We start from the raw sequence: 20,719 nt of genomic DNA on the forward strand, positions 1-20,719 counted from the left end.
GTGTCTCTGGGGTCTGTGTGAGGGTCTGGACTCCTCTCTCTGTGTGAGGAGTGTCTCTGGGGTCTGTGTGAGGGTCTGGACTCCCCTCTCTGTGTGAGGAGTGTCTCTGGGGTCTGTGTGAGGGTCTGGACTCCTCTCTCTGGATCATTGTCTCCCTCTCTAGGACACTATCCTGGCTCTGGAAGCTCTCACCCGGTACGACCTGAGCCGCGGTCGCCCGCCCCCCCCAAAAGTGGAGATGGAGTTCACCGTCCCGGGCCGGGCGGAGACGGAGAAAGTGTCCGTCTTCAAGAAGGGCGAGTGTGTGGAGGAGGACCTGAAGGTAGAGGAGAGGGAGAGGGAGTAGAAAACGGGGGGGGTGGGGGGGAGGGGGATCTGAGGAGGCCCGGGTGGTGCCGCGTGTCCTGGCTGATCGCCCTGGCTGTCGCGTGGAAGAGAACAAGGTCAAAGTTCATGGACACATCGTGATGAAGCCCCGCCTTCCCAAATCCTGATTGGGTATTAATGGACCCCCATCTGCCTCGCTATTGGTTAATCTTCCTGTCAGTCATAGTTCAGGACGCATTGTAATAAAGCCCTTCCTAAATCCGCCTTCCTAAATCGTGATTGGACGGTAACGCACCCCAGCTGCTTTCTTGTTGGCTGGCTGTCCCGGCCGTCTGCGTCTCGGTGCCTTGTCTCGGTACGCGAGTCACCTGCCCTGCTGTCTTGTGTCTCCTCTCCCTCCCCGCGTCGCAGAGGCTGGTGGGAAACGAGATCCGCGTTCGGGCCAATGGAGAGGGGATGGCCAAGCTGCAGGTGAGGAGCCCTCCTGTTCCTGTCCCGGAGGCAGAGACAGCGGAGTTCTCTCTCTCTCTCTCTCTCTCTCTCTCTCTCTCCTCACTTCAGTCTCTCCCCTCTCTGTCCCCTGTCCGCTCTCTCTCCTGTCTCTCCTCTCTCTCTCTCTCTCTCCTCACTTCAGTCTCTCCCCTCTCTGTCCCCTGTCCGCTCTCTCTCCTGTCTCTCCTCTCCTGTGTCTCCTCTCTCTCTCTCTCTCTCCTCACTTCAGTCTCTCCCCTCTCTGTCCCCTGTCCGCGCTCTCTCCTGTGTCTCCTCTCTCTCTCTCTCTCTCTCCTCACTTCAGTCTCTCCCCTCTCTGTCCCCTGTCCGCGCTCTCCCCTGTGTCTCCTCTCTCTCTCTCTCCTCACTTCAGTCTCTCCCCTCTCTGTCCCCTGTCCGCTCTCTCTCCTGTCTCTCCTCTCCTGTGTCTCCTCTCTCTCTCTCTCTCCTCACTTCAGTCTCTCCCCTCTCTGTCCCCTGTCCGCTCTCTCTCCTGTCTCTCCTCTCTCTCTCTCTCTCTCTCCTCACTTCAGTCTCTCCCCTCTCTGTCCCCTGTCCGCTCTCTCTCCTGTCTCTCCTCTCCTGTGTCTCCTCTCTCTCTCTCTCTCTCCTCACTTCAGTCTCTCCCCTCTCTGTCCCCTGTCCGCGCTCTCTCCTGTGTCTCCTCTCTCTCTCTCTCTCCTCACTTCAGTCTCTCCCCTCTCTGTCCCCTGTCCGCGCTCTCCCCTGTGTCTCCTCTCTCTCTCTCTCTCCTCACTTCAGTCTCTCCCCTCTCTGTCCCCTGTCCGCGCTCTCTCCTGTCTCTCCTCTCCTGTGTCTCCTCTCTCTCTCTCTCTCCTCACTTCAGTCTCTCACCTCTCTGTCCCCTGTCCGCACTCTCTCCTCTCCCGTGTCTCCTCTCTCTCTCTCACACTGCCTTCTCCCCTCTCCCCACTAGGTGGTGAAGGTCTACCACACGCTGGAGACAGAGCAGTCCTGCCGGCGCCTGGCGCTGAAGGTGCAGGTGGAAGGAAAGGTCACCTACACAGGTGAGACGGGCCCCCCTGACCTCCGTTACTGACAGCACCACGCCGGAGAGACACAGACCAGAGGAGCCAGGCTGACAGCTTCAACAGCTTGTTCCCCGCCCCCACCCCCCTCTGTGTACAGAAGAGCCTCCTGTCCTGACTGGACACACACACACACACACACACACACACACACCCTGGACAGGACACCAGTCCATCACAGGACACACACACACTCACACACCCTGGACAGGACACCAGTCCATCACAGGACACACACACACTCACACACACACACCCTGGACAGGACACCAGTCCATCACAGGACACACACACACTCACACACCCTGGACAGGACACCAGTCCATCACAGGACACACACACTCACACACCCTGGACAGGACACCAGTCCATCACAGGACACACACACACACTCACACACCCTGGACAGGACACCAGTCCATCACAGGACACACACACACACTCACACACCCTGGACAGGACACCAGTCCATCACAGGACACACACACACTCACACACCCTGGACAGGACACCAGTCCATCACAGGACACACACACACACACACACTCACACACTCACACACCCTAGGCAGGACACCAGTCCATCACAGGACACACACACACACACACCCTGGACAGGACACCAGTCCATCACAGGACACACACACACACACCCTGGACAGGACACCAGTCCATCACAGGACACACACACACACACACCCTGGACAGGACACCAGTCCATCACAGGACACACAGACACACTCCCTCACACACATCAGGGCCAGTTTTCCCAGAAGCCCATTAAACCACCTGCATGTCTTTGGACTGTGGGAGGAAACTGGAGCCCACAAGGAGAGCACGCAGACTCCACACAGACAGTACCCCAGGTCCGGACTGGAACCCGGGGCCCCACCGCTGTGACGCAGCAGCGCTGACCCCTGTGTCAGCCATTATTATAGCAACGTGTAGCTGCAGTTCCCACGCCAAGTCTGGACAGAGTTCGGGGGCGCTGTTTCTCACTGGAACGTGCCCTGCTGCTTTGTCAGAGGAGGTGCTGGAAGACTACAGCGCCTATGAAGATTACGGGCCGGCGGCCAAGCCAGAGGGAGAAGGGAAACGCAGGAAGAAGAGGGAAGAGCCTCTGTCCGAGATCGAGTGGTTCGACGCTCGCACCCGGCGCCGGCGAGACACAGGGCAGAGTGATAAACCCCCAGCAGCCTTCACTTACACTGTCTGTATCAGGTACTGCTTCCAGCAGGGTCTGTTCTGGCTGTTCATACTCTGTGTGAGGGTCTGTGCTCCTCTCTCTGTGTGAGGAGTGTCTCTGGGGTCTGTGTGAGGGTCTGGACTCCTCTCTCTGTGTGAGGAGTGCCTCTGGGGTCTGTGTTAGGGTCTGGACTCCTCTCTCTGTGTGAGGAGTGTCTCTGGGGTCTGTGTGAGGGTCTGGGCTTCTCTCTCTGTGTGAGGAGTGTCTCTGGGGTCTGTGTGAGGGTCTGGACTCCTCTCTCTGTGTGAGGAGTGTCTCTGGGGTCTGTGTGAGGGTCTGGACTCCTCTCTCTGTGTGAGGGGTGTCTCTGGGGTCTGTGTGAGGGTCTGGAGTCCTCTCTCTGTGTGAGGAGTGTCTCTGGGGTCTGTGTGAGGGTCTGGACTCCTCTCTCTGTGTGAGGAGTGCCTCTGGGGTCTGTGTGAGGGTCTGGACTCCTCTCTCTGTGTGAGGAGTGTCTCTGGGGTCTGTGTGAGGGTCTGGACTCCTCTCTCTGTGTGAGGGGTGTCTCTGGGGTCTGTGTGAGGGTCTGTAATAATGTCTCTGTGTGAGGAGTGTCTCTGGGGTCTGTGTGAGGGTCTGGACTCCTCTCTCTGTGTGAGGAGTGCCTCTGGGGTCTGTGTGAGGGTCTGGACTCCTCTCTCTGTGTGAGGGGTGTCTCTGGGGTCTGTGTGAGGGTCTGTAATAATGTCTCTGTGTTCTCTCTCTCTGACTCAGCCATGACCCCAGTATGAATCTCTCAGGCATGGCCATTGTCGACATCACTCTCCTGAGTGGATTTGAGGCCGACACAGAAGATCTGGACAAGGTTCGTGCTTTCCGCCTGTCTGAATGTCCTCTCTCTCGGTGCGAGCCGCCAGGTTCCTCTGTATCTGTAACCCCCCCTCTCTCTCCGTCTGTGTCGCAGCTGAAGGACCTGTCGGATCAGTACATCAGCCACTACGAGACGACGCAGGGACGGGTCCTGCTGTACTTCGATGAGGTCAGGCTGGCCGGCAGAGACAGACGCACGTGGACAGACAGCAGGGGACAGAGGTGACGGGTTTATTCCCTGCTGAAGAGAGACAGAAGGAAACGCAGCGTGTGGGCTGTGGAGCCCTCTTCGAAACGATGTGTTCCCTTCTCTTCTCTTCTCAGCAGGGACAAGCCCGTTACCTGTTCCTTTGCAGTCCGTGCATGTTGACGCAGCTCCCCGCCTGAACCACATGGACAGACATCCTGGAATCAGGACAGACTGAGCTCTGAGCTCTCTCGGTCACTCTGTCACTCTGTCACTCTGTCACTCTGTCACTCTGTCACTCTGTCTCTCGGTCTCTCGGTCTCTCTGTCTCTCTGTCTCTCGGTCTCTCGGTCTCAATGTGCTTTATTAGCATGACCGATGGGTACAATCAGTGTTGCCAAAGCAAATAAAAATAATAAAATTAACACGAAACAAAACAAAAATACAAGTAAAATAAAATCTACAGACATTTACAACAAAGACATGTCATCAAATATTGACATATACTGTAGACAGATGGAGCATTACTGGGAGACAGGCTCACTGTTGCTCAGGCTGGGACAGGAGATCATCTCTGTCTCTCTGTCTGTCCCTGCAGGTCCCTGTCCTGGAGGACTGTGTTCAGTTCGGGGCCAGACAGACAGTCCCCATCGGCCTGGTCCAGCCGGCCTCTGCTACCTTTTACGACTACTACGAGCCAGGTAGTGGACGCCTGCCTCTCTCTCCGTCTCTCTCCGGCGTCCAGCCAGTCCCCAGTCAGCCTCAGCCGTCCTCCTGTCTGTTCCTCTGTCAGAGCGCAGGTGTACCGTCTTCTACAGCGCCCCCCGGAGGAGCGCGGTGGTGTCCACCCTGTGTTCGGGCGAGGTCTGCCAGTGTGCGGAAAGTGAGTGCAGTTCGTCTCCTTCATCACCCTCCTGCGTCCTGCGTCTCTGTCTCCCCCTGCTGGTGCTGCTGTGTCCCCAGTCACCGCCTGTACTGGTGCTGCTGTCCCCAGTCACCGCCTGTACTGGTGCTGCTGTGCCCTAGTCACAGCCTGTACTGGTGCTGCTGTTCCCCAGTCACAGCCCATACTGGTGCTGCTGTTCCCCAGTCACAGCCTGTACAGGTGCTGCTGTTTCCCAGTCACAGCCTGTACTGGTGCTGCTGTGTCCCAGTCACCGCCTGTACTGGTGCTGCTGTCCCCAGTCACCGCCTGTACTGGTGCTGCTGTGCCCTAGTCACAGCCTGTACTGGTGCTGCTGTCCCCAGTCAGCCTGTACTGGTGCTGCTGTCCCCAGTCACAGCCCATACTGGTGCTGCTGTTCCCCAGTCACAGCCTGTACTGGTGCTGCTGTGCCCCAGTCAGCCTGTACTGGTGCTGCTGTGTCCCAGTCAGCCTGTACTGGTGCTGCTCTTCCCCAGTCACAGCCTGTACTGGTGCTGCTGTGTCCCAGTCACAGCCTATACTGGTGCTGCTGTGTCCCAGTCACAGCCTGTACAGGTGCTGCTGTGCCCCAGTCAGCCTGTACTGGTGCTGCTGTGTCCCAGTCAGCCTGTACTGGTGCTGCTGTGCCCCAGTCAGCCTGTACAGGTGCTGCTGTGTCCCAGTCAGCCTGTACTGGTGCTGTGTTTCAGAGCCCTGCTACAAGGAGAGGAAGAGCTACGACACTGAGATCTCGAAGAAGACCAGAGTAGATCACGCCTGCTACTTCCCCACTGTGCAGTATGGTGAGTGTACACACACACAGCTACACAACAGACACAGCTACAGAACACACACACACAGCTACACAACACACAGCTACACAACACACACAGAGATACAGACTCACACACACACACAGCTACACAACAGACACACACACAGCTACACAACAGACACACACACACACACAGCTACACAACAGACAGAGATACAGACTCACACACACACACACACACACACACACACACACACACACACAGCTACACAACAGACACAGAGGTACAGACTCACACACACATCCACAGATGCACAAGAGATACAGAGTCACAACCACAGATACACAAGAGACACAGATACAGGCACACACACTCAGAGATAAACAACAGACACACAGAGGTACAGGCACACTCACAAACACAGCTACACAACAGACAGATTCACATTAGACACATAATGGACACAAATACACAACAGATTCCCTGTCTCTCAGAGTGTGGACACAGTGGGGTCCCCTGTCTCCCAGAGTGTGGACACAGTGGGGTCCCCTGTCTCCCAGAGTGGGGACACAGTGGGGTCCCCTGTCTCCGAGAGTGTGGACACAGTGGGGTCCCCTGTCTCCCAGAGTGTGGACACAGTGGGGTCCCCTGTCTCTGAGAGTGGGGACACAGTGGGGTCCCCTGTCTCCCAGAGTGTGGACACAGTGGGGTCCCCTGTCTCCCAGAGTGGGGACACAGTGGGGTCCCCTGTCCCCCAGAGTGTGGACACAGTGGGGTTCCTCCATGTCTTCTCAGGTTACACAGTGGAGGTCGTCAATGTGTCCCAGGTCAGTAACTTTGAGAAGTACCAGGCCGCGGTGATCAGCGTCCTCAGAGCCAGTGAGTATCCCGCCCCAGTCAGTCCCAGTCCCAGTCCCAGTCCCGCTGGGGGTCGCCGTCACTGCCGCTGCTCGTGAGACCAGGCGCTACGAGATTGGCCCACCAGAGGGCAGCAGAGCGCTTGACTTTTCTGTCGCACCGGGTCAAGCTCCCGTCACGACATCGACACACACACCACCTTAGTATGACATCCCGACTGCGTGTAAGATGTCCGGGCCTTGAGCCATCTGACCGGCAGCGTGTGCGATACCGCTGTGACGGCATCAACATCAATATCAGTGATCCTTCGGGTGGGCTTTTTCCACGTATGTCATGGCACAGTGCCTCGGGGGGCCTGCTGTTCCCCTGCGTTTCATCGGGCCCTGTGAGTCCTGTTCTCAGTCACGGATATCAAGGGTTTTAGTCATGAACTGGTAGAATAAGGCAATAATAACCCGCCCTGCTGTGTTCTTGTCCCAGCCGGTGAAGTGTTCTTCGCAGGCAGGTAGAGGAAAGAGCCCATCTGACCGGGTTTAACACAGCAAGCAGGATTCGTTCCGTCCTGTCTGCAGGAGAAAGGAACGTGTATCACCCAGGATATATACAGTCCGTTGCCCGGAATTAAGTAGGTTAATGTGGGTTAATAAGAGATAGGTCAGTTCTATTGCTCTCGAACCCGGGCAGCCCTGAGTCTTGAGCTCTCGAACCCGGGCAGCCCTGGGTCTTGAGCTCTCGAACCCAGGCAGCCCTGAGTCTTGAGCTCTCGAACCCGGGCAGCCCTGGGTCTTGAGCTCTCGAACCCAGGCAGCCCAGAGTCTTGAGCTCTCGAACCCGGGCAGCCCTGGGTCTTGAGCTCTCGAACCCAGGCAGCCCTGAGTCTTGAGCTCTCGAACCCGGGCAGCTGTGAGTCTTGACTCCTGACGCCGCTATCACCGCGGTGCCGCCCTGTGACTGACCGCGACTCCCCGCGCGTCGCCGCTCCTGCTCTGCGTTTCAGACAGCGATGAGGGCGTGGCCCCGGGCGCCATCAGGACCTTCGCCAAGAGGAAGCAGTGTAAAGGGGAGCTGAAGGCCGGCAAGAAGTACCTGATCATGGGCAACGATGGGTTAACAACTGACACACGCGGCCAGTAAGTCCTGTGTGAGGGTCTGGACTCGTCTCTCTGTGTGAGGAGTGTCTCTGGGGTCTGTGTGAGGGTCTGGACTCTTCTCTCTGTGTGAGGAGTGTCTCTGGGGTCTGTGTGAGGGTCTGGACTCCTCTCTCTGTGTGAGGGGTGTCTCTGGGGTCTGTGTGAGGGTCTGGACTCCTCTCTCTGTGTGAGGAGTGTCTCTGGGGTCTGTGTGAGGGTCTGGACTCCTCTCTCTGTGTGAGGAGTGTCTCTGGGGTCTGTGTGAGGGTCTGGACTCCTCTCTCTGTGTGAGGAGTGTCTCTGGGGTCAGTGTGTGGGTCTGGACTCCTCTCTCTGTGTGAGGAGTGTCTCTGGGGTCTGTGTGAGGGTCTGGACTCCTCTCTCTGTGTGAGGAGTGTCTCTGGGGTCTGTGTGAGGGTCTGGGCTCCTCTCTCTGTGTGAGGAGTGTCTCTGGGGTCTGTGTGAGGGTCTGGACTCCTCTCTCTGTGTGAGGAGTGTCTCTGGGGTCTGTGTGAGGGTCTGGACTCCTCTCTCTGTGTGAGGAGTGTCTCTGGGGTCTGTGTGAGGGTCTGGACTCCTCTCTCTGTGTGAGGAGTGTCTCTGGGGTCTGTGTGAGGGTCTGGACTCCTCTCTCTGTGTGAGGAGTGTCTCTGGGGTCTGTGTGAGGGTCTGGACTCCTCTCTCTGTGTGAGGAGTGTCTCTGGGGTCTGTGTGAGGGTCTGGACTCAGTTGTACTCTGTAACCTAGTTTCTCTACATCCTCTCTCAGTCTCCAGTACCTGTTGGACTCTGTCTCCTGGGTGGAGGAGCTGCCGGACTTCGGCACGAAGTGCGACGCCAAGCGCTACAGACGGTACTGCAACGAGATGGAAGGGTTCCTCGCGGACTACCAGATCGACGGCTGTAAGCAGTGATCCCCGCTGAGCGCACCGGGCGGCACAACTTGCCTGTCGACTTGACCATCACTGCACAGCACTGTCAGTCTGCCACAGCCCCCCAGCACAGCGACAGCACCGGTCACCCACACGGGCGTCTCGGGAATAAAGTCTTCACCATGAAAACAACCGTCTTAGGTCCATCAGTCCACACCGTTTGTCTCATCATGTTCACTCTGCACTGAGAGAGAGAGGGGTTCACACAGACACACTGACTGGACACTCCAGTACATGAACACTGCACTGAGGGAGAGAGGGGTTCATACACACACACTGACTGGACACTCCAGTACATGAACACTGCACTGAGAGAGAGAGGGGTTCATACAGACACACTGACTGGACACTCCAGTACATGAACACTGCACTGAGAGAGAGAGGGGTTCATACAGACACACTGACTGGACACTCCAGTACATGAACACTGCACTGAGAGAGAGAGGGGTTCATACAGACACACTGACTGGACACTCCAGTACATGAACACTGCACTGAGAGAGAGAGGGGTTAATACACACACACTGACTGGACACTCCAGTACATGAACACTGCACTGAGAGAGAGAGGGGTTCATACACACACACTGACTGGACACTCCAGTACATGAACACTGCACTGAGAGAGAGAGGGGTTCATACACACACCCTGACTGGACACTCCAGTACATGAACACTGCACTGAGAGAGAGAGGGGTTCATACACACACACTGACTGGACACTCCAGTACATGAACACTGCACTGAGAGAGAGAGGGGTTCATACACACACACTGACTGGACACTCCAGTACATGAACACTGCACTGAGAGAGAGAGGGGTTCATACACACACACTGACTGGACACTCCAGTACATGAACACTGCACTGAGAGAGAGAGGGGTTCATACACACACACTGACTGGACACTCCAGTACATGAACACTGCACTGAGAGAGAGAGGGGTTCATACACACACACTGACTGGACACTCCAGTACATGAACACTGCACTGAGAGAGAGAGGGGTTCACACACACACACTGACTGGACACTCCAGTACATGAACACTGCACTGAGAGAGAGAGGGGTTCATACACACACACTGACTGGACACTCCAGTACATGAACACTGCACTGAGAGAGAGGGGTTCATACACACACTGACTGGACACTCCAGTACACTGACACTGCACTGAGAGAGAGGGGTTCATACACACACACTGACTGGACACTCCAGTACATGAACACTGCACTGAGAGAGAGGGGGGTTCATACACACACACTGACTGGACACTCCAGTACATCAACACTGCACTGAGAGAGAGAGGGGTTCATACACACACACTGACTGGACACTCCAGTACATGAACACTGCACTGAGAGAGAGAGGGGTTCATACACACACACTGACTGGACACTCCAGTACATGAACACTGCACTGAGAGAGAGAGGGGTTCATACAGACACGCTGACTGGACACTCCAGTACATGAACACTGCACTGAGAGAGAGAGAGAGACACTCTTTTCAAACATGCCATTTTCTCTTTATTCTGTAATTCGAAAGCAGTTTTTCCCCTGTTCATTAGCTGAATTTATTACACCTGGGACTGTGTCAGCGGTTGGAGTCTCTCTCTCACACACACACACACAGTCCCGTGATCCGTCTCTCTCTATCCGGCTGGGAGTCCAGAAATATCACAAACAGTAAAGCTGCAATGACATCACCCCCTGCTGGCCCGGGAGGACGGCAGGCGATGAGGTCATGGATGGAATGTGACCCCTTCTGTTTGAGGTCGCTGGAGCCCGGCAACTGCATCGTTTCCATGGAGCAGAGTCGGCACGGCAACAGGCTCATTACCTCATCCCTGTTTCACACTCCCTTGTTCCTCCCTTCCTCTTATCTCCTGTCTCTCTCACTGTGTCTCCTGTTCTGCTGTGTGTGTTTATGACTGAGGGGCTCCCTGTGATCTCCTCTCTCTCTCACTGTGTCTCCTGTCCTGCTGTGTGTGTTTATGACTGAGGGGCTCCCTGTGCTCTCCCCTCTCTCTCACTGTGTCTCCTGTCCTGCTGTGTGTGTTTATGACTGAGGGGCTCTCTGTGATCTCCTCTCTCTCACTGTGTGTAGCAGTGGTGTAGGTGCTGCTCCAGACTCTGGTGCTCTCTGTGTGGAGAAACACTGCCGATGAGCTCAGAGACGCTGTGCAGATGGGCTGTCTGGGCTGGGGGTGTGTAGCAGTGTGTGTAGCAGTGGCGTAGGTGCTGTGTGGAGAAACACTGCCGATGAGCTCAGAGACGCTGTGCAGATGGGCTGTCTGGGCTGGGGGTGTGTAGCAGTGTGTGTAGCAGTGGCGTAGGTGCTGTGTGGAGAAACACTGCCGATGAGCTCAGAGACGCTGTGCAGATGTCTGAGAGGAGCTCCGTGATTCTCTGTCCCTGGGGACGCGGTGTCAGTCCACATCTGTAAATACTCTGCGTCTCTCGCATTCCTGCACGAGCGCCCCACTCCGCAGCCACCCCGACACCAGCACAGCACAACACAACACGGGCCGGGCGCTGCTCCCCTCAGCCACGTGACCGCGCACTCTCTTCCCCCGCAGCCCTGCTGGATACTCCCTGTACTCATACTCCACCGTGTGTGTCAGGACGGCACTAGACAGCACATTGTGTCTTTATTGTGTGTGTACACTGGGTGTGTGTGTCAGAATGTCACTATACATTGTGTCTTTATTGTGTGTACACTGTGTGTGTGTCAGAATGTCACTATACATTGTGTCTTTATTGTGTGTGTACACCGGGTGTGTGTCAGAATGTCACTATACATTGTGTCTTTATTGTGTGTGTACACCGGGTGTGTGTCAGAATGTCACTATACATTGTGTCTTTATTGTGTGTGTACACTGGGTGTGTGTCAGAATGTCACTATACATTGTGTCTTTATTGTGTGTGTACACTGTGTGTGTGTCAGAATGTCACTACATTGTGTCTTTATTGTGTGTGTACACTGGGTGTGTGTCAGAATGTCAGTATACATTGTGTCTTTATTGTGTGTGTACACCGGGTGTGTGTCAGAATGTCACTATACATTGTGTCTTTATTGTGTGTGTACACCGGGTGTGTGTCAGAATGTCACTATACATTGTGTCTATTTTGTGTGTGTACACTGTGTGTGTGTGTCATGCGTGTACACTGGGTGTGTGTCAGAATGTCACTATACATTGTGTCTTTATTGTGTGTGTACACTGGGTGTGTGTCAGAATGTCACTATACATTGTGTCTTTATTGTGTGTACACTGTGTGTGTGTCAGAATGTCACTATACATTGTGTCTTTATTGTGTGTGTACACTGGGTGTGTGTCAGAATGTCACTATACATTGTGTCTTTATTGTGTGTGTACACTGTGTGTGTGTCAGAATGTCACTACATTGTGTCTTTATTGTGTGTACACTGTGTGTGTGTCAGAATGTCAGTATACATTGTGTCTTTATTGTGTGTGTACACTGGGTGTGTGTCAGAATGTCACTATACATTGTGTCTTTATTGTGTGTGTACACTGGGTGTGTGTTGTGTGTGTACACTGGGTGTGTGTCAGAATGTCACTATACATTGTGTCTTTATTGTGTGTGTACACCGGGTGTGTGTTGTGTGTGTACACTGGGTGTGTGTCAGAATGTCAGTATACATTGTGTCTTTATTGTGTGTGTACACTGGGTGTGTGTCAGAATGTCAGTATACATTGTGTCTTTATTGTGTGTGTACACTGGGTGTGTGTCAGAATGTCACTATACATTGTGTCTTTATTGTGTGTGTACACCGGGTGTGTGTATTGTGTGTACACTGGGTGTGTGTGTCGTGCGTGTACACTGGGTGTGTGTTTGGTCACTGTTTACTGTGTGTGTCAGAATGTCAGTATACATTGTGTCTTTATTGTGTGTGTACACTGGGTGTGTGTCAGAATGTCACTACATTGTGTCTTTATTGTGTGTGTACACTGGGTGTGTGTCAGAATGTCAGTATACATTGTGTCTTTATTGTGTGTGTACACTGGGTGTGTGTCAGAATGTCACTATACATTGTGTCTTTATTGTGTGTGTACACTGTGTGTGTGTCAGAATGTCACTACATTGTGTCTTTATTGTGTGTGTACACTGGGTGTGTGTCAGAATGTCAGTATACATTGTGTCTTTATTGTGTGTGTACACCGGGTGTGTGTCAGAATGTCACTATACATTGTGTCTTTATTGTGTGTGTACACCGGGTGTGTGTCAGAATGTCACTATACATTGTGTCTATTTTGTGTGTGTACACTGTGTGTGTGTGTCATGCGTGTACACTGGGTGTGTGTCAGAATGTCACTATACATTGTGTCTTTATTGTGTGTGTACACTGGGTGTGTGTCAGAATGTCACTATACATTGTGTCTTTATTGTGTGTACACTGTGTGTGTGTCAGAATGTCACTATACATTGTGTCTTTATTGTGTGTGTACACTGGGTGTGTGTCAGAATGTCACTATACATTGTGTCTTTATTGTGTGTGTACACTGTGTGTGTGTCAGAATGTCACTACATTGTGTCTTTATTGTGTGTACACTGTGTGTGTGTCAGAATGTCAGTATACATTGTGTCTTTATTGTGTGTGTACACTGGGTGTGTGTCAGAATGTCACTATACATTGTGTCTTTATTGTGTGTGTACACTGGGTGTGTGTCAGAATGTCACTATACATTGTGTCTTTATTGTGTGTGTACACCGGGTGTGTGTTGTGTGTGTACACTGGGTGTGTGTCAGAATGTCACTATACATTGTGTCTTTATTGTGTGTGTACACCGGGTGTGTGTTGTGTGTGTACACTGGGTGTGTGTCAGAATGTCAGTATACATTGTGTCTTTATTGTGTGTGTACACTGGGTGTATGTCAGAATGTCAGTATACATTGTGTCTTTATTGTGTGTGTACACTGGGTGTGTGTCAGAATGTCACTATACATTGTGTCTTTATTGTGTGTGTACACCGGGTGTGTGTATTGTGTGTACACTGGGTGTGTGTGTCGTGCGTGTACACTGGGTGTGTGTTTGGTCACTGTTTACTGTGTGTGTCAGAATGTCAGTATACATTGTGTCTTTATTGTGTGTGTACACTGGGTGTGTGTCAGAATGTCACTACATTGTGTCTTTATTGTGTGTGTACACTGGGTGTGTGTCAGAATGTCAGTAAACATTGTGTCTTTATTGTGTGTGTACACTGGGTGTGTGTCAGAATGTCACTACATTGTGTCTTTATTGTGTGTGTACACTGGGTGTGTGTCAGAATGTCACTATACATTGTGTCTTTATTGTGTGTGTACACCGGGTGTGTGTATTGTGTGTACACTGGGTGTGTGTGTCGTGCGTGTACACTGGGTGTGTGTTTGGTCACACTGTTTACTGTGTGTGTCAGAATGTCAGTATACATTGTGTCTTTATTGTGTGTGTACACTGGGTGTGTGTCAGGATGTCAGTATGCATTGTGTCTTTATTGTGTGTGTACACTGGGTGTGTGTTGTGTGTGTACACTGGGTGTGTCAGAATGTCAGTATACATTGTGTCTTTATTGTGTGTACACTGTGTGTGTGTCAGAATGTCAGTATACATTGTGTCTTTATTGTGTGTGTACACTGGGTGTGTGTCAGAATGTCAGTATACATTGTGTCTTTATTGTGTGTGTACACTGGGTGTGTGTCAGAATGTCACTACATTGTGTCTTTATTGTGTGTGTACACTGGGTGTGTGTCAGAATGTCAGTATACATTGTGTCTTTATTGTGTGTACACTGTGTGTGTGTCAGAATGTCAGTATACATTGTGTCTTTATTGTGTGTGTACACTGGGTGTGTGTCAGAATGTCACTATACATTGTGTCTTTATTGTGTGTGTACACTGTGTGTGTGTCAGAATGTCAGTATACATTGTGTCTTTATTGTGTGTGTACACTGTGTGTGTGTCAGAATGTCACTATACATTGTGTCTTTATTGTGTGTGTACACTGGGTGTGTGTCAGAATGTCAGTATACATTGTGTCTTTATTGTGTGTGTACACTGGGTGTGTGTCAGAATGTCACTACATTGTGTCTTTATTGTGTGTGTACACTGGGTGTGTGTCAGAATGTCACTATACATTGTGTCTTTATTGTGTGTGTACACTGGGTGTGTGTCAGAATGTCAGTATACATTGTGTCTTTATTGTGTGTGTACACCGGGTGTGTGTCAGAATGTCACTATACATTGTGTCTTTATTGTGTGTGTACACCGGGTGTGTGTCGTGCGTGTACACTGGGTGTGTGTGTCGTGCGTGTACACTGGGTGTGTTTGGTCACACTGTTTACTGTGTGTGTCAGAATGTCAGTATACATTGTGTCTTTATTGTGTGTGTACACCGGGTGTGTGTCAGAATGTCACTATACATTGTGTCTTTATTGTGTGTGTACACCGGGTGTGTGTCGTGCGTGTACACTGGGTGTGTTTGGTCACACTGTTTACTGTGTGTGTCAGAATGTCAGTATACATTGTGTCTTTATTGTGTGTGTGTATTGTGTGTACACTGTGTGTGTGTGTGTGTGTATTGCGTGTACACTGGGTGTGTGAGAGAGCGATGGAGTCCCAACACATTCCAGACCCCTCACGTCACGTCACGCACCATCTGAGAAGCTCATTAATTACCTCCCTAACGAGCACCAGCCCTCGTTAAAGCCCAGGCCTGCGCAGGCAGCGCTGCTCTGGCCTGACCTGGGCTCATTTCGATGTGCCCACTGGACTGACCCCCCGTCTGTCCCTCTGTCCCTCTGCCCGTCTCCCTGTCACTCTCTCTGTCCCTCTGTCTCCCTGTCCCTGTCTCTCTGTGCCTCTCTCTGTCCCTCTGCGCCTCTGTATCTCTTTCCCTCTGCCTGTCCCTCTGTCCCTCCGTCTCTCTGTCCCTCTGCCTGTCTCCCTGTCACTCTCTCTGTCCCTCTGTCTCCCTGTCCCTGTCTCTCTGTGCCTCTCTCTGTCCCTCTGCGCCTCTGTATCTCTTTCCCTCTGCCTGTCCCTCTGTCCCTCCGTCTCTCTGTCCCTCTGCCTGTCTCCCTGTCTCTCTCTTTCTCCCGGAGGGACACATCAGACAGAGGTGTCTCCCCTCGGGAGGAAACTGGGCACAGACCGCCGGCCTCCATCTTGGCTCTGGTGTGCTGCCCGTCGAGGGGAATCGGACAGAGGGAGGGGGCGTCCATTCTGGCTCTGGTGTCGAGGTGCGTGTGCGTGCGTGTGTGCGTGTGCACGCGCGCCTACCATGCCTGTTTCCTGTGCTGTATGTGTTTGCGTCTCCATGCTGCTGCACGGGCCCCTGGGCCCCCGGGAGCCGGGAGCAGGAAACTGGGCAGAGAGCGCTGGCGGCCATGTTGGCTCCAGTTCAAGGCTCTGTTCTGGAGAGAGCTGAGGGAAGCAGGTGTCCGCTTGGGCTCCAGTTCACGCTGGATCTGGTTTTGGTGGTGGTGGTTGTTGTTTTTTGTTGTAACCATTATTTTTAGCCTTCTCCCGTTCGAAACACCAGCCCCCTGGGAAGTGTTTGGATAGTGTGAGAGAGAGAGAGAGAGACGGATAGCCGCATCCCGAGCTGTGGGAAGAGAGAAGAGGCTCGGGGATGGCGGAGGAGCTGGGTCTGGGAAGACACTGAGGAAACTGACACTGATCCAACATGATTACCATACAGTTTACTGTTATCTGTGGTACAGTGTTGTAGTGCTGTATACAGTATTACAGTACAGTGTAGTCTGTAGTACACAGTGTTATAGTGCTGTATACAGTATTACAGTACAGTGTAGTCTGTAGTACACAGTGTTGTAGTGCTGTATACAGTATAATAGTACAGTGTAGTCTGTGGTACACAGTGTTGTAGTGCTGTATACAGTATTATAGTACAGTGTAGTCTGTAGTACACAGTGTTATAGTGCTGTATACAGTATTATAGTACAGTGTAGTCTGTGGTACACAGTGTTATAGTGCTGTATACAGTATTATAGTACAGTGTAGTCTGTAGTACACAGTGTTATAGTGCTGTATACAGTATTATAGTACAGTGTAGTCTGTAGTACACAGTGTTGTAGTGCTGTATACAGTGTTACAGTACAGTGTAGTCTGTAGTACACAGTGTTATAGTGCTGTATACAGTATTATAGTACAGTGTAGTCTGTGGTACACAGTGTTGTAGTGCTGTATACAGTATTATAGTACAGTGTAGTCTGTAGTACACAGTGTTATAGTGCTGTATACAGTATTATAGTACAGTGTAGTCTGTAGTACACAGTGTTGTAGTGCTGTATACAGTATTACAGTACAGTGTAGTCTGTAGTACACAGTGTTATAGTGCTGTATACAGTATTACAGTACAGTGTAGTTTGTAGTACACAGTGTTATAGTGCTGTATACAGTATTATAGTACAGTGTAGTCTGTAGTACACAGTGTTGTAGTGCTGTATACAGTATAATAGTACAGTGTAGTCTAGTACACAGTGTTACAGTGCTGTAGTACAGTATTATTATAGTACAGTGTAGTCTGTGGTACACAGTGTTATAGTGCTGTATACAGTATTATTATAGTACAGTGTAGTCTGTAGTACACAGTGTTGTAGTGCTGTATACAGTATTATAGTACAGTGTAGTCTGTGGTACACAGTGTTGTAGTGCTGTATACAGTATTACAGTACAGTGTAGTCTGTAGTACACAGTGTTATAGTGCTGTATACAGTATTACAGTACAGTGTAGTTTGTAGTACACAGTGTTATAGTGCTGTATACAGTATTATAGTACAGTGTAGTCTGTAGTACACAGTGTTGTAGTGCTGTATACAGTATAATAGTACAGTGTAGTCTAGTACACAGTGTTACAGTGCTGTAGTACAGTATTATTATAGTACAGTGTAGTCTGTGGTACACAGTGTTATAGTGCTGTATACAGTATTACAGTACAGTGTAGTTTGTAGTACACAGTGTTGTAGTGCTGTATACAGTATTACAGTACAGTGTAGTCTGTAGTACACAGTGTTGTAGTGCTGTATACAGTATTATAGTACAGTGTAGTCTGTAGTACAGTGTTATAGTGCTGTATACAGTATTATAGTACAGTGTAGTCTGTAGTACACAGTGTTATAGTGCTGTATACAGTATTACAGTACAGTGTAGTCTGTAGTACACAGTGTTGTAGTGCTGTATACAGTATTACAGTACAGTGTAGTCTGTAGTACACAGTGTTGTAGTGCTGTATACAGTATTATAGTACAGTGTAGTCTGTAGTACACAGTGTTGTAGTGCTGTATACAGTATTATAGTACAGTGTAGTCTGTGGTACACAGTGTTGTAGTGCTGTATACAGTATTATAGTACAGTGTAGTCTGTAGTACACAGTGTTATAGTGCTGTATACAGTATTATAGTACAGTGTAGTCTGTAGTACACAGTGTTATAGTGCTGTATACAGTATAATAGTACAGTGTAGTCTGTGGTACACAGTGTTGTAGTGCTGTATACAGTATTATAGTACAGTGTAGTCTGTGGTACACAGTGTTGTAGTGCTGTATACAGTATTATAGTACAGTGTAGTCTGTAGTACACAGTGTTATAGTGCTGTATACAGTATTATAGTACAGTGTAGTCTGTAGTACACAGTGTTGTAGTGCTGTATACAGTGTTACAGTACAGTGTAGTCTGTAGTACACAGTGTTGTAGTGCTGTATACAGTATTATAGTACAGTGTAGTCTGTGGTACACAGTGTTGTAGTGCTGTATACAGTATTATAGTACAGTGTAGTCTGTAGTACACAGTGTTATAGTGCTGTATACAGTATTATAGTACAGTGTAGTCTGTAGTACACAGTGTTGTAGTGCTGTATACAGTATTATAGTACAGTGTAGTCTGTAGTACACAGTGTTATAGTGCTGTATACAGTATTACAGTACAGTGTAGTCTGTAGTACACAGTGTTGTAGTGCTGTATACAGTATTATAGTACAGTGTAGTCTGTAGTACACAGTGTTATAGTGCTGTATACAGTATTACAGTACAGTGTAGTCTGTAGTACACAGTGTTATAGTGGTGTATACAGTATTATTATAGTACAGTGTAGTCTGTAGTACACAGTGTTATAGTGCTGTATACAGTATTACAGTACAGTGTAGTCTGTAGTACACAGTGTTATAGTGCTGTATACAGTATTATTATAGTACAGTGTAGTCTGTAGTACACAGTGTTATAGTGCTGTATACAGTATTATAGTACAGTGTAGTCTGTAGTACACAGTGTTATAGTGCTGTATACAGTATTACAGTACAGTGTAGTCTGTAGTACACAGTGTTGTAGTGCTGTATACAGTATTATTATAGTACAGTGTAGTCTGTAGTACACAGTGTTATAGTGCTGTATACAGTATTATAGTACAGTGTAGTCTGTAGTACACAGTGTTGTAGTGCTGTATACAGTATTACAGTACAGTGTAGTCTGTAGTACACAGTGTTGTAGTGCTGTATACAGTATTATTATAGTACAGTGTAGTCTGTAGTACAGTGTTATAGTGCTGTATACAGTATTACAGTACAGTGTAGTCTGTAGTACACAGTGTTGTAGTGCTGTATACAGTATTATAGTACAGTGTAGTCTGTAGTACACAGTGTTATAGTGCTGTATACAGTATTATAGTACAGTGTAGTCTGTAGTACACAGTGTTATAGTGCTGTATACAGTATTACAGTACAGTGTAGTCTGTAGTACACAGTGTTGTAGTGCTGTATACAGTATTATAGTACAGTGTAGTCTGTAGTACAGTGTTATAGTGGTGTATACAGTATTATAGTACAGTGTAGTCTGTAGTACACAGTGTTATAGTGCTGTATACAGTATTATAGTACAGTGTAGTCTGTAGTACACAGTGTTGTAGTGCTGTATACAGTATTATAGTACAGTGTAGTCTGTAGTACAGTGTTATAGTGGTGTATACAGTATTATAGTACAGTGTAGTCTGTAGTACACAGTGTTATAGTGCTGTATACAGTATTATAGTACAGTGTAGTCTGTAGTACACAGTGTTGTAGTGCTGTATACAGTATAATAGTACAGTGTAGTCTAGTACACAGTGTTACAGTGCTGTAGTACAGTATTATTATAGTACAGTGTAGTCTGTGGTACACAGTGTTATAGTGCTGTATACAGTATTACAGTACAGTGTAGTTTGTAGTACACAGTGTTGTAGTGCTGTATACAGTATTACAGTACAGTGTAGTCTGTAGTACACAGTGTTATAGTGCTGTATACAGTATTATAGTACAGTGTAGTCTGTAGTACACAGTGTTGTAGTGCTGTATACAGTATTATAGTACAGTGTAGTCTGTAGTACAGTGTTATAGTGGTGTATACAGTATTATAGTACAGTGTAGTCTGTAGTACACAGTGTTATAGTGCTGTATACAGTATTATAGTACAGTGTAGTCTGTAGTACACAGTGTTGTAGTGCTGTATACAGTATTATTATAGTACAGTGTAGTCTGTAGTACAGTGTTATAGTGCTGTATACAGTATTATAGTACAGTGTAGTCTGTAGTACACAGTGTTATAGTGCTGTATACAGTATTACAGTACAGTGTAGTCTGTAGTACACAGTGTTGTAGTGCTGTATACAGTATTATAGTACAGTGTAGTCTGTAGTACACAGTGTTATAGTGCTGTATACAGTATTACAGTACAGTGTAGTCTGTAGTACACAGTGTTGTAGTGCTGTATACAGTATTATAGTACAGTGTAGTCTGTAGTACACAGTGTTATAGTGCTGTATACAGTATTATTATAGTACAGTGTAGTCTGTAGTACACAGTTATAGTGCTGTATACAGTATTATTATAGTACAGTGTAGTCTGTAGTACACAGTGTTATAGTGCTGTATACAGTATTATAGTACAGTGTAGTCTGTAGTACAGTGTTATAGTGGTGTATACAGTATTATAGTACAGTGTAGTCTGTAGTACACAGTGTTATAGTGCT

The 20,719-nt window shown here is 49.4% G+C and overlaps 1 protein-coding gene across 1 annotated transcript in view; it reads left to right on the forward strand.

Moving 5' to 3' along the window:
• The window catches only part of c4b (complement C4B (Chido/Rodgers blood group)), a 49,134-nt gene extending 40,302 nt beyond the window's left edge, over positions 1 to 8,832 (forward strand). Inside the window, exons 27-38 of the mRNA XM_088908067.1 lie at positions 164 to 322; positions 739 to 798; positions 1,757 to 1,847; positions 2,893 to 3,088; positions 3,828 to 3,918; positions 4,018 to 4,092; positions 4,709 to 4,811; positions 4,904 to 4,993; positions 5,725 to 5,817; positions 6,586 to 6,669; positions 7,646 to 7,778; positions 8,547 to 8,832. Of these exons, the coding sequence (XP_088764193.1) occupies positions 164 to 322; positions 739 to 798; positions 1,757 to 1,847; positions 2,893 to 3,088; positions 3,828 to 3,918; positions 4,018 to 4,092; positions 4,709 to 4,811; positions 4,904 to 4,993; positions 5,725 to 5,817; positions 6,586 to 6,669; positions 7,646 to 7,778; positions 8,547 to 8,691 (1,320 nt within the window). The 3' untranslated portion in view covers positions 8,692 to 8,832. The remainder of the gene's footprint in view (positions 1 to 163; positions 323 to 738; positions 799 to 1,756; positions 1,848 to 2,892; positions 3,089 to 3,827; positions 3,919 to 4,017; positions 4,093 to 4,708; positions 4,812 to 4,903; positions 4,994 to 5,724; positions 5,818 to 6,585; positions 6,670 to 7,645; positions 7,779 to 8,546) is intronic.
• The last annotated feature ends 11,887 nt before the right edge of the window (positions 8,833 to 20,719 follow it).

The sequence above is a fragment of the Atractosteus spatula genome (assembly GCF_055471065.1).
Source record: "Atractosteus spatula isolate fAtrSpa1 chromosome 10 unlocalized genomic scaffold, fAtrSpa1.hap1 SUPER_10_unloc_1, whole genome shotgun sequence".
Classification (NCBI taxonomy): Eukaryota; Metazoa; Chordata; class Actinopteri; order Semionotiformes; family Lepisosteidae; genus Atractosteus; species Atractosteus spatula.